At 38.6% G+C, this 19,669-nt stretch overlaps 1 protein-coding gene across 5 annotated transcripts in view; it reads left to right on the top strand.

Moving 5' to 3' along the window:
• Positions 1 to 19,669, top strand: part of CEP112 (centrosomal protein 112) — a 291,150-nt gene that overhangs the window by 144,237 nt on the left and 127,244 nt on the right. For all 5 annotated transcript variants that reach the window (XM_054048114.1, XM_054048115.1, XM_054048117.1 and 2 more), the window contains one exon: positions 2,536 to 2,643. In XM_054048114.1, the coding sequence (XP_053904089.1) occupies positions 2,536 to 2,643 (108 nt within the window). The remainder of the gene's footprint in view (positions 1 to 2,535; positions 2,644 to 19,669) is intronic.

Here is a 19,669-nt window from a genome sequence, read left to right as displayed (position 1 = left end):
TAAATGGAAAACTCAGATGTCAATTGCGCATTCCTTCTTGACAGAGCAAATCAGTTTATGCTTTGCCTTTATTAAGCATATAGCACACTTTTCTGTATAACGAGTATTTCAAGGCTATTGTTTTTCAGCTAAGACATGTCAAACCATGTTGTAAATGTTGATAGCATGTGGCAGTCATGCCTTCTAAACTACTAAGTTATCAAGCAGTTCAGAATATAGGGATTGTTCCTGAGCGGTACTGAACTCTTCAAACTCTCATTGACTTCAGTGAGGCTTGCAGGTTATGAACCTCTTGGGGTCAAGTTCATAAAGAGCAAATGATAATGTAAGCGATTGTAGGAAACTATGCTACAGTGACTAAGCTTCAAGTAGTACTTCAGAGAAACAATACTGAAGCTCTCTTTTCACCCGTCCTTTCTCATTTCCCCTCCACACATGCACCCAATTCTCAAATAAGCTACATATGTTCTTCCAAAGACAAAGTGATATAATATTGGAGCAAATGCCATTGCTTTCTCCTAGTTGGATAGAGCATAGAATGACCTACTGACATCATAAAATGGAATCTTTAGTAACTATAGTAACACTGGACTCTGAACTGCACTGCAAATATTAAACTTCTGAAATCCTCTTTTCATTGTAATGTTAATTAAGGAAGTAACAAATGGAGTGGGGTCTGGCATTATCAGTTAGTATAATTGATATTTGGTTTATTTATTCATGTAATTTATGACTTTGAGATATCACTTGCCATCTGCTTCTTATTTTTCAATAAGCTCATGGTTATTAAGTCATCTGATGTCCATTAGATGGGTGACTGAAACAATTTCAACTTTAAGCTCAGTTTTGTTTTTTCCTGATCTAGGTGGCTGTCCTATGACAAAACTTCATGTATTGGTGTTTATGTGGGTATAAATATAACTGATGTTTTATACATGCTGCTTCGAGCATTAGCCAGTTGATTTTAATAGCATACACTGCATGCTGCATCAAAGACAAAGGGAGAAAAATCAGACTGGTTTATAGAAGTTTAGATTAAAAGCACTGTATACACATCACTCACAAAAGAAAAGTATTTACAAAGCCAAATAGTAACTGCCAAAAAATGAATAAACAGAATATGTGACAATATTTTGGCTCTAGTATTTGTTGGGATTGGCAAATGAGAATCAGAAAACCTCATTGCACTTCATGGCCAATATGCATACTCTGTGCTAGAGATTAAATAACAGAAACATATTGTTTTATTTGTAGAGTTTATATAATATATTACTTTATTTGTATACATTTTCGGTGTCAATTTTTAGAACATTTTCATTATTAAAAAGATTCTTTTAATATTTTGGACTTTATTTTGCTTTAGTTTTTCATTTTTGTAAAGTGTAGTTGGGGAAAAACTAAGGGGCCTCCCTTTCTTTGATGTATGAGATGGGGAAATAAAGGACTACAAGGATGGGTCTAAACTGGATTGAGAGGAGAGAGAAGGTGATGATAGCAACGGAGGTCCCTCTTTTAAGGGCTTACTCGGGGCGGGGAGGAGAGAGACACAGAAGAGAGGCATTGCTGTTTGTGCTCTGCCTGCAGTTCATCCCCTTCCTATATCTGGGAAAACAATTCCTGGCCATGCATCTTTCCCTTTACTTGAGATAACTTTTAATTAAAATGGCTTCCCCATTGTTAGTGATCACTTTCCTCCTCCTTATCTGGCTTAGAAGTGGCATTGGAACCCATTGGCAAATACATCTATGGGCACTCCTTTAGGCCAAATAGGAATTTTAGCTTGGGGTACAGAAATTCATTGTTTTTCTTCTTCTGGTACGGCCGATGGACTTGCAGCAGAAAGTGGATTCCTTATAGCTATATTCCCTTTCCCTCTTCTACCCCCTTTAGGGAGGTACTGCTACTTAGGTTGGGAACTAGATCTAAAAGGAATTGGTGGGTAAGAAGTGAGGTGTTGTATTGTATGTACATAAACCCTTGGAAATGTGACACACAACTGATAGTTGTGCTTTTGATACAAAAGCTTTTGTTAACTAAGTTATGAAATTGCTTCCTTGATACCATGTAGGGGAATCTGTGTGACTCATTATTCATACGCAATGACTGTTTTCGGAGAACCTGCTGCCAAATAATTCTCCTTTAAGGTTCTTTACTGATTTTAAGATAAATTTATTTTAAATGTATAGATTGTGCATCCAACTCAGAGCATTACTTCCACTAAATTTCAACAAGCAGTATATTTAAAAAAAAATATTTTTAGTCATGTATAAATAATATTCAGTTGATTTTTGTGGGATGCTACAACTAGTGAATGAAAAATAAGACCTTGCATGCTAGTCAGAAACAGGTGATATATTTGTGTAACTAACTAATGATCCTCAATATACTGATATGTTCATTTCCTTACAAATGGGGATTTTTTTTATTGACTTTTATCTTCAGGCCTTTGATTAACCATCATCTATCAAAAATGTGTCAAAATGTGTTAGAAGCTATACATTTAAAAACTAAATATTCCCTTTGTTTACCTTGTAGATGGAAAAGGTGGAATCAGATCTAAGCAGATCAAAATCTCTCCGTGAAAAGCAGTCAAAAGAATTCTCTTGGCAGTTGGAAGAACTCAAACAAAGATATGAGCAACAGGTCAGTCTGCCATTTTTATTTGGTGAGACAAGGTGGGTGAGGTAATATTTTTTATTGGACCAACAAAAGTTAGTCCAGTAAAAGATATTATCTCACCCACTTTGTCTCTCCAATCTCCTGGGACCAACGCAGCTGCATTTTTATTTGGTGGTATTTGTCTTTTCAGGGTAGTCAGTGTAGTCCGTTCCAGCATCCAGCCTAGTCTTGGTCTGACTCGCTCATTATGTTGGCATTCTTTCCTTTCTGTCAAAGCTGGCTACTCTGTTTGCAAAGCCATGCATTAATTACAAAAGCTCCTTGTTTTCTCTACATCTGCTTTGCTATCTCTGGGCACTGACTATTTCCTAAAGGATTCCCAGCCCTACAAAAATAAAAAATGCATTTATAAAAAATAAAATGGCTTGACTGCCTCTGTCTATTTTTTTCTCTTATTAAAAAATTAGATAATTTAGTTTTAGTCTATTCTTCTTTTTAATATTTTAATTCATTTTTTGGTACAAACTGTGTTTTTAGAAAAGATTCTTATTTAAGTATAGTCAGTGTAGTGCATTTATCATTTTAAAGATGTAATAAGCTTTTTCAGTGCTTAATTTTGATAGGCTGTTACAGTAGCTCTCTGGCTTACAGGATGTACTAGCTTGCTTCTGCTTATTGTAGGAAGCTTCTTATATTTCTGTTCCTTTCCCTTTCACAACTACTGTGGCTCTTCAGTAACACTTTTTGGGGGCTGAAAAGTTGAAGCCATCTTATGGGCTGCAGCAGCAGCATTATTATCTTCTAAATAAAGGACTTCTTTCTGATTTATAGCAATGATATGGTAGCTCCATAAGCTGCATGTAATCCATTATCTAGATTTTTGGGCCAATACAAGTTTGTATTTCCGTGAGGGAAACCTAGATTCAGTTCCCTGCCCAGATTTGTGTCTCCAGGCTAGCATGAGCAGGAAGTATTGCAGAGGGAACACATTCAGCCCTCGGAAGTATGGGAAGAGATCACCCTGGCTTAACCAGGAGATCTTCAATGATCTAAAAATCTAAAAAGAGTCCTACAAAAAGTGAAAACTAGGTCAAATTACAAAGGATGAATATAAAGAACTAACACAAGTATGTAGGGACAAAATTGGAAAGGCCAAAGCACAAAACAAGATCAAACTAGCTAGAGACATAAAGGGTAACAAGAAAACATTTTACAAGTACATTAGAAGCAAGAGGAAGACCAAGGACAGGGTAGGCCCGTTACTCAATAGGGGGGTGGGAAATAATAACAGAAAATGTGGAAATGGCAGAGGTGCTTAATGACCTCTTTGTTTCGGTTTTCACCAAGAAGATCGGACATCTAACATAGTGAATACCAGTGAAAATGAGGTGGGATCACAAGAGGCTAAAATAGGGAAAGAACAAGTTAAAAATTACTTACAAATTAGATGTCTTCAAGTCACCAGGACCTCATGAAATGCATCCTAGAATACTCAAGGAGCTGACTGAGGAGATATCTGAGCCATTAACAATTATCTTTGAAAAGTCATGGAAGACTGGAGAGATTCCAGATGACTGGAAAAGGGCAAATATAGTGCCAATCTATAAGAAGGGAAATAAGCACAACCCGGGGAATTACAGACCAGTCAGCTTAACTTCTGTACCTACAAAGATAATGGAGCAAATAATTTAGCAATCAACTTGCAGACATCTAGAAGATAATAAGGTGATAAGTGACAGCACAGATTTGTCAAAAACAAATAGTGTCAAACCAACTTGATAGCTTTCGTTGATAGGGTAACAAACCTTGTGGATAGGCGGGAAGTGGTAGACATGGTATATCTTGACTTTAGTAAAGCTTTAGATACTGTCTTGCATGACCTTCTTATAAACAAACTAAGGAAATGCAACCTAGATGGAGCTATTATACGGTGGGTGCAAAACTGGTTGGCAAACCGTTCCCAGAAAGTAGTTATCAGTGGTTCACAGTCATGCTGGAAGGACATAACGAGTGGGGTCCCGCAGGGATCAGTTCTGGGTCCAGTTCTGTTCAATATCTTCATCAATAATTTAGATAATGGCATAGAGAGTACACTTACAAAGTTTGCAGACGATACCAAGCTGGGAGGGGTTGCAAGTGCTTTGGAGGATAGGATTAAAATTCAAAATGATCTGGACGAACTGGAGAAATGGTCTGAAGTAAATAGGATGACATTCAGTAAGGACACATGCAAAATACTCCACATAGGAAGGAACAATCAGTTGCACCCATACAAAATGGGAAATGACTACCTAGGAAGGAGTACTCTGGAAAGAGATCTGGGGGTCATAGTGGACCACAAGCTAAATATGAGTCAACAATGTAACGCTGTTGCAAAGAAAGCGAACATCCTTCTGGGATTATTAGCAGGAGTAAGCAAGACAGGAGAAGTAATTCTTCCGCTATACTCCATGCTGATTAGGCCTCAACAGGAGTATTGTGTCCAGTTCTGGGTGCCACATTTCAGGAAGGATGTGGACAAATTGGAGAGAATCCAGAGAAGAGTGACAAAAATGAGTAAAGGTCTAGAAAACATGACGTATGAGGGAAAATTGAAAAAATTGGGTTTGTTTAGTCTGGAAAAGAGAAGACAGAGAGGGGACATGATAACAGTTTTCAAGTACGTAAAAGATTATTACAAGGGGGAGGGAGAAAAATTGTATTTCTTAACCTCTGAGGATCGGACAATGGGCTTAAACTGCAACAAGGGAGGTTTAGATTGGATATTAGGAAAAGCTTCCTAACTGTCAGGATGGTTAAACACTGGAATAAATTGGCTAGGGAGGTTGTGGAATCTCCATCATTGGGGATTTTTAAAAACAGGTTAGACAAACACCTGTCAGGGATGGTCTAGATAATACTTAGTCCTGCCATGAGTGCAGGGGACTGGACTAGATGACCTCTCGAGGTCCCTTCCAGTGCTATGTTTCTATGATATTTGGGTTGCCTCACTAGATCTAGAAGCAGTTGAGCAGTTGAGGGATGGGATATCTTTACTAGGTCCTGAAAGAGGGTCCTGTCCAGAGCTTGGGTGGAACAATAATGCTTGTGATATGCCACTTTGAAGGTAAATTAAATTAGAGACTAGATGGTTTCAAATCAGAGTCTGACACATCCCCACACAGAATTGTCATGGTTACCAGTCATGATGTCACTATGTATACTGTGAAGGGTTTGACTGACACATAATGTAACTATAGTAATATGCAGGTATTAAGGCTTTATATTGCCACATTGGAACAATTATAGCTATAAATACCTATGAGTCTCCCATTTTTAGTTTACCAATGATTCACGAATAGTCAGGGTTCCACTTTTTTTTTAATTCCAGAGTTGGACTCCTGTGTGTACAGAGCCCATCAATAAGAGCATAGTTATGATTCCTGTCCATCACAATTAAGTAAAAGCTACCTGTAGTAAACGGATAGGGAGCACTCATATGTTTACCCTATTGCTAGTAGAGCATGGCAATAAGTTTTTGTTTCCTACACATGGAAAGACCATTGCAGAGGTTACATGCATTAGTGGATTAGTGATCCGATGGTTAAGGAGATTACAGAAATAAATAAGATAGCAAGAAAGTTGCATGAACCAAAGTCTAGGGATGGAGTAAATTAGTGTATATAGACTAAGATGAAACTCTGTACAGCAGCAGCCAGGCTACGTGTAGTAAATCTAAATCTTCGGGAGCACAAGAAGTAGCAGATCATTTTTCTCACAAAAGTAAAGACGATTGTGTTGTATTGTCAGACTGAATTGCTTTAGTCCAAGGTCATGTTTGAATTCAAGCTTTGGTGTTATGTGGTAGTTTGACATACTATAATAATCTGGATGCCTTATCTAATTTTGCAGTTATGATTAGATAGGTATTGCTACTGTGCTCCATCTATAGTAGAGTCGTCTTGGGAGAGTGAAGCCTATACCTCATCTTGGTAGCTGTTTAAGGTACATACTTTGCTTTTTGTACGATGAACTAACATGAGGTTTCCGGGACCACTGATACAGTTGGGTGGCAAAGGACATTTGGTCTGCTGACTTTAAATTACTACTTTTATCTTATGACAAAGTTCTAAGTCAACTCTAAGAACAATCTGAAGATCTTAAAACCTTGATCTAAAAGTCAAAACAAAATCCCGAAGCTCTGTGTTTCCCAGTTGAAATGGTTTCGTTATTAACTAGCGTGAAGATTATTTCTACTACTTCGCTTTTATACGCCAAGAGAGTATGTCATAAAAATGGGGAGGGAGTGTTATATCCTGTTACTCTAAGGGCTGGTCTACACTGGGGGGGGGATCGATCCAAGATACACGTATCTTGGATCGAATTACCTGGGGTCTAGACGCCGCAGGATCGACGGCCGCGGCTCCCTCGTCAATTGCGCTACCACCGCTCGCTCTAGTGGAGTTCCGGAATCGACAGTGAGCGCGTTCGGGGATTGATATATTGCGTCTTAACGAGATGCGATATATCGATCCCGGATAAATCGATTGCTACCCGCCGATACGGCAGGTAGTGAAGACGTACCCTAAGTCTGTGATCACTTTCCGTCTTTAATTAGTTGTATGATGTTGCTGGGCACTGCTTGAACAGTTGTCACATTTGACTCTAGAGTGAGTTCCAGTTCAGTGGTTGACGAAGTGCTTTCTGAGGTAATTTGAATGGTTTTGGAACTAATCCTTCATTACTGAGCGTGCTGGTTTCTTCAAGGAAAGAGCACTATGCTCAGCAGTAAGTGTTTAATGGACTGGGTCCTTTGTTTATAAGCACCTGGGGATGGAAAGCAATATTTAAATATCAGATCATAAGATCATTAATCTTGTAAATAGGTTGGGAAAAAGAACAGAGATCTTTCATAGTGGGTACCCCATTTTTTTACTATTTGCATTATTTAGCCTAAAACTGGCTGTGTGACATCTCGGTAAAAGGCAACGTTATTTTCTGCAGTAGTAATATTGGAGTCCAGTTTCAGACACTGCAAACCTGAGTTAATCTTGCTTTCATACTGGCTTAGCAATCAGATTGTTAATTAATCATTTGCTAATTTAAATTGTTCTTTAGCTTCCATTTTAAAGTTCATATTAAAACGGGGGGAATTAGTTCATAATCCTATACATGGATTCTGATATGCTAATGTTAGTAAATTGCTCTTCAATAAAGTAGCTCAGAAATGCCAAAGATACTTGAAAAAAAATTTTTTTTGAAATGAACATTTTGGGGCAGATTCGATGTTCATCCACAGCTCTCCTCATCACAGGAATGGAGTCGGGGCCAAAGGTGGCTTTAAGCCCCCTGTTGTTTCTCGCCACCTTTGCAATCTGTCCAAGGGGCCTGCCTGGCCCCAGTGTGAGGACTAACTGCTCCAACTTATGCTCAGCCAAGAATAACTATGCTCTCTTCTCCCAACATCCTCCTTACATCAGATGCGATTGCTACAGGTGTTTGGTCTACGTCCTTTCCAGTAGATCTGCTCAACCAGGACATGAATATTCTTTGGGGATGGTTTCAGCAATTATAATGACCTCTTTACACCATCAGAGTGACATAAAGGAGCTGGAGAGACTTTTTTTGTGTGTGTGCATTATAGATGTGGTTATAGACACTTCTTAGCATGTGGCCTTTCAGAACATTGTGTTTAGCAAAAATTGGTGCAGTTTGCTTTTACACTTGGTTCCTATCAGTTTAGTGTCACATGCCTGGTGAACTCTGCCATATGTAATTCTCCAGACTCCCCTTGTGCACGGTTCTTAAAAGTTGCAAGGAAAATATGCATTTAATGTTCACACAGATTGTGTTTCCATAGCTTTAAGAACGTAATCTGTAGTACTGTATGCTAATCTGCAGTTTGCCAAAAGTTAAACTGATGTTACCACATTACTGTTACTTGAAACCAATGGTAATTTTTTCTCTTGATGTACACGGCTGGAAATACCAAAGGCGTAAATATGTTTCACTGACAAATCCTTGACTGTTTCTGTCATACTTCAAAGGAAAACAGTCATTCTTAAAAATGTCATGGTTTGAAAAACCAGTGAGCAATTTCTTATCTTGTACCTCGATGCTTCCAATATTCAGGGCTTTTGGATACCTGGATCACAAAAGTAAAAACTCAAGTTAAAAGAAGAAAAACTTACAAGAAGTAAGTTTGGTATTTAAAACTATTTTCTAGTTAATCTTTTAAATTACTTTCTGTAGCAATACCGGTATTGGGGTAAACACCAAATTGAATATTATCCTCTAGGAGGAGGTCTTATGTTGTTTAATTTTGTTTTACCTCACTGCTACTTTTGTTATATCAAAAGAACATCTATGTTTTATGTAACATCACTGAAACCTAAGGAAAGGGTAGTAAGCATCAAGCTACTAGACCATCAGCAGAATATTCAATCATATCATTTTTATCCCTTACTAGCTTTCTCTGTTGTATCTGTTCAGATTTCACTTAAATATTCCTTAAAACCACGCAACCATGAAAAATAGGTGATCTCTACCATAGATTGTGATAGTTTGTCATTGGATACTATGTTCTTTTTGTGTTGTCCTTTCTGCTAATAATACAAGGCTACTTCTATGTGGTTATATTGTATCGAGAACTCTGTTCTTTCAGACCCTTTAAAATTTCCTTTTAATGGTGCCAACTTTTTGTGTCTCTGTGTACCATTTTTCAAAGCAGCCTTCCCCTTGCCTTGTTTTATTGGACATATATCTTTTGTCATTGTTTAGGAATTAATAGCTATATTTCCAAATATCGATTAAAGTTGACTGCTTGTTTGAGCAATAAGATACATGATTATAGCATGCCTCAGGTCATATAATAAGATAACAGGCCAAAGTCTGAATAACTTAAGTATCTGAAAAATGAAATAATTGCTTTGAAATGTTGTGCCTCAAGTGTCTGATTGCTATTATGAAATGGAATTGACACATAAAAATTAAAAAATACATTTTGATTGTCTAGCAACTTGAGCACATAGGGGCTGGTCTTGCAACCTTATCTTAAATGAGTAGCTGTCCTTACTTCTACAAGTAATCCCATTGATTTCAAAGAGACTAGTACTGTGAGTAAGGACAACACAAATGCTTAAGGATTACAGGATCTGCCTCTTATTGAGGCTTGAGGCTGGAAGCCCAATTTTCCTGCATACGGGATATGCTAGTATCTCCTAGAATTTGCATACTCTGGAGTTTTTAATTTTGCTTACAAAAGAAAGGTTTCCAATTTTGGGATGATTCTTTCTTTCTTTGATTTGGAATGTAATTTGTAGTCATTTAAAAATAATACCTGTATGTTTTATTTAATTTTTAATTCACTTTAATTTCTTAAAATTAGTAAAGAATTTAGAAGAAAGCCTAGGAACCTGCAATGTTTAGTCTCAGCCACACATCGTTCTTGGTTTCAGCTTCAGCTGATTCACAGTGTCACTTTCTTTTGAAGTATCTGCTGAGGGGACTCTCAGTAGAGAGAAATTGGTGTTTTTTAAAGAAATATACTTTAGCTCAGCTTTGTTCTACTTACAGTGGGTGGATTTGAAAGTACAGTATATTAATTCCCCCCCTCCCCCAATTTCCTGTCTGCTGGGAGCAGCTGTCATGGGTACTTCAAAGGCACTGGACACCACAGAGAAGACCACAGCCTTTCCTGCCTTTGAAATGGTTGCAGTGTCTATGGTCAGGCTTCAAGGGACCTTCAGCACAGGAAAAAAGCTTTTTTTAAAAAAAAATAGAAATAAAGCATATTGAACTACCTGTTAATTGTCTTTGCTGAAAGCATCTCCAGTATGAGCCTCAGATACTTGAAAGCAGACACGACCAAACTTCACAACAGCAAGGGCCATGTAGCTAACATGCCAGAAAACCTGAGGACCAAGCCTAACCTTCATAACTTTTGCAAAAAGCAGATGCAATGTAAAATTAGCTCGTACTTATATCTTTATTATAGTTTTTAATTACATTTCTTCACTGTCTCTTCATTTAAAGAATAATTTCCCCTTTTGTTTTACCCCAGGATCTTACACCTCTCAAAAGATTTCTCTCAATTTAGATAATAATGAAAATAAAAAATAGGTAAAAAAAATGTTTTCCCCTTTGTCAGATTGATCTGTGGAGGCTCTAAATTATTATTTCATGTTGTGGATTTGCTTCTCCCAGATCAAAATTACTTGTAAGTTTTCTTATCTTATCTATGTCTTCCCATTCCAGTGTATTTTCCAGCTAGCTTTCTGAATTTTACAAAGACCCACATACTGTAGTCTTTTGCACTTCAGTCTATCATATTTTAATTAACCGCCACATCATAAAGGCAGTGCATATAAGGTGAAACTTACTCTTGTGCAAAGAAACAACTCAAGTTGCACCATTTACGTCCCACTATTCCTCAAAATAGGCCTTAAGTGGTGCAGAGGTATTGTGCACAGGTGCAACTTTCACTCATAGACTTTATATAGAGCAGAGTTTCACAACTGTGGTGCATGGGCCACTGCTAGTCCATGGAACACTTACTGGTGGTCCTTGGAGACCTGGTTGGTCACACCTTGTTGGTCCCCAACTCCTTTTTTCCAGTTGTTAAATTGCAATACTAGAAACTGTGACTATATTAGATACTTTTACTTTTCAATGTAAGCAATTGTTTAATTATTGTAGTTGCCAACTGGATGTTTTGTTTCATGGACTTTTTCTCTCCCATTCACAATCTTTCTTTTAAAATGTGGACCATACTGTAAAAAAAATTTGAGAACTGTTGCCATAGTGAAATGGAGTCATTTGCACATTTATGGACATCCTCTGCATGGTTAGTTTGAACAGTATTCGTCTTTTTTTTTTTTTTTTTAACTGAGCTGGAACCATTCTATAACGGTAAGAGTTTCACACTTATGTAATAAAGTGGAAAGCAAGAAAAAGTATTACCTGATTGTTAAAGAATCTCTTCATATTTCAGGAAATCCTTTCATGCTACTTTTGTTGTTGGTTTCCGACTTCTATAGAACTTTTGAAGGAATAATTAGAATTGTCTTTTTGTTCCATTTAGTCAAACAGGAAAGAAACAGGACATCTTGATGAAAGCTTTGCTATATAATTGTGTGTGTGTGCGTGCATGCGCATGTGTACGTGTACCCAAGTAGCATGTTCAAAATGACATCTGTAAAAGAATTCTGCCAGCCCATGAACATTCCTTACTTTAAAATGTGCAGAAAGTCAAAGGAGTAGGTTGAGTTTAAATAAATGAGGTGCATTCTCTCACTAAAAGGCATGACATTAACTTGCATAAGTTAGATAAACTAGAGAAAGGGATACAGAGAAGTGCTGAATTAGTTAGTAAAAAGAAGTTTTAAAAAAGTGTCAGTGCATATGCATTATGATAGTCTTTGATTACATGGTGTGGCAGACCCAGACCAGTGGGGTACAGGAGTCTGGTAGAGGGCAAATATACTGGTCACTGGATGAGTAGTTTTCTGTTCCCTGAGTGACCAGAGCAGGGGCTGCACTAGAGTAATCAGGAACCTGCTAGAACCAGTTAAGGCAGGCTAATTAGAACACCTGGAGCCAATGAAGAAGAAGCTTCTAGAATCAACTAAGGCAGGCTAATCAGGGCACCTGGGTTTTAAGAAGGAGCTCACTTCAGTTTGTGGGGAGAGTGTGAGGAGCTGGGAGCAAGAGGCGAAAGGAGCTGAGAGAGAGAGAGAGAGAGTGTGTGTGTGTGTGTGTGTGTGTGTGCGTGCGTGCTGCTGGAGGACTGAGGAGCACAAGCGTTATCAGACACCAGGAGGAAGATACTGTGGTGAGAATAAGGAAGGTGTTTGGAGGAGGCCATGGGGAAGTAGCCCAGGGAGTTGTAGCTGTCATGCAGCTGTTACAGGAGGCACTATAGACAGCTGCAGTCCACAGGGCCCTGGCCTGGAACCTGGAGTAGAGGGCGTGCCCGGGTTCCCCCCAAACCTCCCAATTGACCTGGACTATGGGTTCTTCCCCAGAGGGGAAGGTCTCTGGGCTGTTCCCCAACCCACATGGTGAATCTCTGAAGCAAGAAAATCTGCAAATAAGCGCAGGACCCACCAGACAGCTGTGAGGAGCCACAGACACTCCATCCACCCAGGGTGGCGTTGGCCGGGGGGGTGGGGTGGGGTGGAAGTGGGGGGGCAGGGACATGGGCCGGGGGCTGCTCTCGGTCTCCCCCACCCCGAGCAGGTGGAGGGTCTGCGGCATGGCTCCCCATGCTGCCTGGGCTCCCCAGCCGGGCTCCAGTTGCCAACCTGCCCGGGGGCGGGGCCTCAGGGGGAAGAGGAGGAGCAGGGACAGTGAGTGCCTTGCAAGAAGTGGACGAGCTAGGCCCGTCCACTTTCAAAAAGTGGGAGGGCCATGGTCCCCTGGCCTTCCCTATTCCGGCGCCCCTGGCTGTGAGTGCTCAGCACTTCTGGCAGTTAGACCTCCCGGTCTGAGGTTGAGCACCCGGAAAATGAGGAACATGCTATTAGTGACCACCTGTGAAAACTTCACACAGGAACTTTGCCAGAGGCAGGGATATAGTCCAATTCCTAGGGTAGTATTCAACTTTCTTAACCATGAAACCATCCTTTCTCTTCCTGCAATCCCATGCCTCCATCACTGCATGTCTTCCAACTTCTGCAACAAATGACCATGTCTCCTTTACTACGCAACCCTGATTCATCCCCAGAATAGATCTCACCTGTGCATTGAATGAGGCAGAGGTCCTATGGAAAAATAATCTCTGAACATGTAATTAAAGACTGTGTCATCATGCACATGTCCCAGGGGGATGCTAATTAAAGTTGCACAGGCAACCTTAAGTCAGACATTTCCTAACTTTTGAGGGCTTGACTTTGCAACCTTAATAATGTTCTTTTAATGTATTTTTTTGTTTGTAATATACATAATTTATCATCTATTATGTGGGTGTGTAAATGTGCATGGAAGAATAATGTGGTGGGAAAGCAAATGGTAAATAAATGTATCATATACCTATGACTGCATCAACTGCCCACTAATTTATCTATTTGGGACTTCACTATAAACCTGGAAGGGGCTGAATTAGCTACAATATCATGACTTTTTATGTATAGAAATGCTATTTTAGTTAAATCCTGAAAGTGTTTTATACTTTCTAGTTATAGTTTTTCCCTTCTCTCTCTATTATTAATAATAATATATTATACCTAGCTCTTATACAGTGATTTTCATTTAAGCTCTTTACGGTTGGTTTCCTGGGAACTATAGCACCTATTTTACAGGCAGAGAGCGAGATGATGATAATTTTGCTGCAAAAAATGCAGTAATATGTGCTCGCATATTCAGAACACAAATTAAAATTTGTGTTATAAAATTAAAAACCAGACATGAACACTTCTGAAGAACTTTTATTGTAGAGGAATAAGTGTGAGGAAGAGTAAACAGAGGTGGAGAGAGAGAGGTAACCATTAGTTTACATTACTTACTTGCTGTTCCTCTGGCAGCTTGTGCAGGAAGAGGAAGTACTCAAGAAAATCTGAAAAATAAAAAGAGAATTCAGAGCAATTTGTAATTTAATTCAAAATTATATGTAGATTAAAGCTATTAAATTTCTGAACAGCACCTCCTCCCCACACATACTCTATTGCCACGAGCTTCCCCTGGAAAAGTCATCTCTTTGGTATCGCTGTTGCAAGGGGCAAGGGGTATCACTGCTGCCAAGAGGCAGAATGGGGAGTTGGCTTGGACTGTATGTGCCCATTGGCTGCTTTAATCAAATGTAGATTTGTCTATTCATATTTTAAAAAGCACAAAAAAATCCAGATTACTGAGCTCATTAACATACAATGCTAAACATAAAGCACAACGAACCCTTTCTATTATAAATGGATATTCTTTATTAAGTAGTTGGGAAACATGCAAGCTTAATGCTTTGCAAACTGAGACCAGTAGACTATGTCTTAGCAGATCCCTGAGACTTGTACTCCTATGTTCCAGGAGGCATTGATCCAGTGCTAAGACTGGCCATGCCATTTTTCCACTAGGCCATCATTGTGAACAGGTCTGACCACGCCTATTTATGTTGTTCCAGTATTTGGACTGAGCGGTTTTATGGACTAAATTATACTTTATGCAGTAACATTGATTGACATGTGCTTTACATGAGTTGTGTATATTTTATTGGAATCCATTATTATGTAATACAGTAATTCCCAGTTCCTTCAGGTGTTTATCTATGGTGTAACAAATGAGGAAAACCTTGGTGAAGGCCTCTTGGACACACAGACATTACTCCTGTGGCTTTGCAATGGTTAAGCAGGCCTATATGTCCCTGGGTCACCAAAAGGATTTAAACACCCTCAGAATTTGTCATCGGTTATAGTACTATAATTTAGAGCAAGGCTGCAGGAAAGAAGTTTAAAGTCTGGGCACAAAAGACATGCCAGCTGTTTTTTAGATGAGTTCAAAATTAGACCTTACGATTTGCTACAGCATAGATTTTGCACCCCCTCCTGAACTACATTCTGCTCTTGGTTTCTTCTCCCTCATTTTTGAATGGTCTCTTCTATCCAGTGGTGAGTGGGGAAAACATTGGCAAAAGCCTCTTTGAAATACACTATCCTCCAAGCACACTAACATTTCAGTCCTTGTGTGAACTGTACATTATATGCAGAATACTCCATTTATTTATAGCCATTTGCAATCCAATGGTTACTAGTACATGCATAATATTTTTCCTGTTATATGGTGGTGGTCTTTGGGGTTGTATTTGGCTGTGTTGGCTTGGTTATCTGGGATGTTGTCACTGTGTAATCAGCTTTGTTCCTTCCTCCTTATCTACAGAACACGAGCATTAAAGCATAGTTCAGTGCCTTACAAGGACTCAGTAAAAGAGTTAACAAAGACTTTCATTTTTTTTATCAGCAATAAGCTGCATAAATTTGCAGTTAATAAATTCATCCAGGAAACACAAACTTCCCCTTTAAACCATCCTAACTAACACATGAATGACAGCTGTCCAGACTCTATTCAGGAATAGTTTCTTCAAGAATAAATATCTGCTTTACACTTGGCCTCATAGTATAGCTCAACTTCACAGACAGGGCTAATAGACATTAAGTTAACATCATGCTAAGGAGCAAGTGGAGGGCACCTCCTTGTATTCAATCAATCTTTGTATGAATATTAATAACTTAGACTGTAACATAGTAAAGCCAGTCCAATTCTTTCAGTGCTCTTGCAAGATCCCCAGCTCAGTCCCTAAACAAAGATAGTGCAAATGTGCATAGTAAGTTTGGTACAGCAACATTCTAAGTACAGAGAGTTTCAATAAGTTAGTGTACAGTGTGTCAAAGGAAACAACTAGGATTTCTGTTCACAGACCACATGGCTGCATTGGCTGTCAAGGGGCAGCAGCAAACTGGGTTTGAGACAGAGGGTGTATGTGGCCTCTTTGAACTCTCAACACAGCATTATATTGATGTCATGTAACACAGGGAGAGACAGCTTCAATACCCATGGCCTGACCAATACATTGGGGAATGAAAGCAGTTCTGAAAATTCACTCACCACAGGAGGACATCAAGGCAGGCAGGCAGAAAAGTATATTAAAAAACCTATAACTGATTTCTGTAGGGTCTTTGTGAATAAAAATGTGTCTCTTTAGCTGTTAGAGAGACAAGATGAATGAGGTAATATCTTTTATTGGACTAACTTCTGTTGATGAAAGAGACAGGCATTGGAGCAGGTCTGGAAGAAGAGCTCTGTGTCACTGGAATGCTTGTCTCTTTCACCATCAGAAGTTGGTCCAATAAAACATATTACCTCACTCATCTTGTGTCTCTAATATCCTGGGACCAACATGGCTGCAACAACATTGCATCTCTTTAGGTATACCATTTAACAAGGTGGCTTCAGCAGCCTAAATGTGAAATGAGGGGCAAATGGTTCTGTTCTGTGCGTTGGGCAACTGATGGCCTTCATGACAGCTCATGTACATACCCACTCGGACGGTACGTGATGGTGTAGTGCAGTTCAGTTCATCTGAAGTGCACTTATACAGAACAGCTAATATTTTTTAGAGAATACCTCTACCTAGCAGTGGAAGCATGATTATTTCCTGTACTTCATAGGGAAAAACACAGGAAAACTGGGTAATGTTGATTAGACAGCTGGGCACTGCAGTAAAATGTCAGGTAAAACATGTAACAACTGTATGTTTGTGTTATACATGATGTATATATGTGGTCATGGCGGAGCTGCTGTGTAATATATTCCAGAACCAGCTGATATTTATTTATCATATGCTTCTATAATCATGCATTTTTTTTACTGCCTCATTTGCCCTCTGCCCACTAAGTTCATCTCCCTTCCTTATTCCTAACATTCCAAACAAGGCTGGTATGGTATTTACCAGAGGTGGCTTTTACTAGGTAAAATCATGGTTAATCCCAGTTTGAGGCATTTTCTATGTTAAAAATTGTTTGTTTAATGTACACCACATTATATTTAGGTTTAGTTTAGTTCAAATAGTGGTTACATAAGGCAGTAGATTTGGAGATTAATTTGGGGTTGCAAAAAGTGAAACTGCAATAGGGGTAATTCTAATATATGTAATATAATACTGAACATTGGAATGTCTATATATCTTGTGGTTTGGTATTTTGTCAAGGAAGTTATTCGTGTCAGAACTCATTTCAGTTTTCAATATTTAAATATTAGATATTCTGCAAAACTATTATTGAATTGCTAAATATTTCTCAGTAATTTTCATTAGGATCTTCTAATAATAATTTTATTTTTTCCCAGTTTTCTGGTTTATATGGGGTTTAAACCAGTATTTACCAGTGCCCTGTCTGAAATTATTTTTTCCTGGGAAATTGCTGATTCCTAACCTTTGAGCAGTTTTAAAAGACCCTATGTTTATCTTTAAACCAATCTGTTACAAAAATGTAACTATTTCCCCCTGCAAATGAAGAATTCTCCCCTCCACACACATATACACCTATCCCAACCAAAAAATGTTATACTGAGTGAGAGTCCATGATGGGCATTATTCAGTCCTCCACCAGTGACGGGTTTAAAGTCCAACATCTGGCATTTTGTTGGATTAAAAATGGGAGCTTTGTATCATTAGAAAGATGAAATTTCTAGCTTTCTAGCGAAACACAGTTTCTAAGTCTACAAGGCAGAAAATATTAGAGTTTAAATAACATATATATTTTTTGCTATAGAACAGAAATGTTATACTTTCGTTAAATCTTTTTATGAGTCCCTTCGGAGCCCTGTACAATTGGAGTGATGGTAAGTAAGGAACTTGATTTACAAATTAAGGAATTAAAAAGAAACCCCCAATAAAATATTTTAAAAGTCTCTAAAACTTTCGTAAGATTGACTACAGAGCTTCTATGTGCTACATGCACACTACACAATGATGTAGTTTGATATAAAGACTTCGTTGTCACTAGTTTAGGATGACCTGTATAACTCGCTGTTGGATTCCCCAGCCCTACGAAATGCAATCATCTGAAACACCTACTGATAAAATCTTTATAACACACCAAACCATCATGTATGTGCCCACTCCGACTGTACATGTTTATGTGAATATTTTATATAAATGAGTGTGTGTACACAAACAACATACACAAGGGTGTACAGCTTTTGAGATATCACACTTCGTGTGATAGGGGAAGGGTAGCTCAGTGGTTTGAGCATTGGTCTGCTAAACCCAGGGTTGTGAGTTCAATCCTTGAGGGGGCCATTTAAGGATTTGGGGGTTTAGTTGGGGATTGGTCCTGCTTTGAGCAGCGGGTTGGACTAGATGACCTCCTGAGGTCCCTTCCAACCCTAATAATCTATGATTCTATGTGTGTAGTGAAGCACATATATATTTAAAAAAAAAAGATTTTAAGAAAATCCCTATTTAGGTATCTAAACTGATGGCCTGTGTTTTCAGATGTGTGGGGTTTCACTACCAGGACTGATGTCTGAGTCTGGCTCTGTCACAGACTACCTGTATGACCCTTGTGCCTCTTTTTCCATATGCAGTAATATGGGGGTAATTATCCTTACCTCAGGTAGCAGTTGTAAAGCTGAATTCTTCTATGTTTGTGTTGCCCTTTGAGAACCTCATGGGAAACTCTACGGATGTGCCAAATACCATTAACTTTTATTTTAGGGAGAGACAAGCTCACAATATTTTCATAAATAAATTTAATATATTTACAATAGTTAGAAAAATCCTATTTTATATATAGACAGATCATGATATACAGTATTTTTATTATTTCCTCAGTTGTGAATTGTTGATTTAAGTGAATTTTCATACTTCAATGTGAAATCTTTATTGTGACAGCAATAGGTTTTCGAAAAGGCACTTAGACACGTAACTTACTCCAATTCCCTCCCATTGTGGTTTTGAAAATCATTTTACAGTTCCCACTTATTCATGAGCTTAACTTTTCTGGGAAAAGCCTAAGTACAGTTTGAGTTGTCAAAGCAAAACCTGTGGAAGATCTTGTTTACACTAGGGATATTTAAAAAAAACATCCATCATTGGTAGTGGCAGTAGGAGCTCTGTGACTTCTGCTTTCCAATGTACGTAATGCTGAAAACGTTCTCTGCAGCCAGCAGGCTGTCTACCCTAGAGCTTCTAAGGTTGCTGAGACCAGTTCATTTGAGTGAGTGCTAGCAGTTGTGGGAGTTTTTTCCAAAATGTTCCTAGTGTAGGCAAAGGCCAAGAAACTACCTTTATTAGGCAAACTCTCCTCTTAAGAGACTGTTCCACAATATCCCCAAGTGTAATGAGTACAGTTCTCATCCACTGTATTAATCACCTCTGATAAGTAGCAATGTTTGTCAATGCCCTGAATTGTTGCCTAAGATGGTCACATACTATGTTTTAGGGTCAACAATAAATTTTTATTTCGGTGATTAATGGATGACTTGTCACAATTATTAGATTAATCTTTAGTAATAGATTGGTACTTAAGAATTGCTTCCTTTTTTTTCTCCCTTCCCCTTCTCTGGCAAGTTGGGATAGGGAACTATT

This window comes from Malaclemys terrapin, chromosome 13 (assembly GCF_027887155.1).
Source record: "Malaclemys terrapin pileata isolate rMalTer1 chromosome 13, rMalTer1.hap1, whole genome shotgun sequence".
NCBI lineage: Eukaryota > Metazoa > Chordata > Testudines > Emydidae > Malaclemys > Malaclemys terrapin.
The sequence above is the reverse complement of the archived record's forward strand: the minus strand, read 5'-3'. Positions and strand labels throughout refer to the sequence as shown.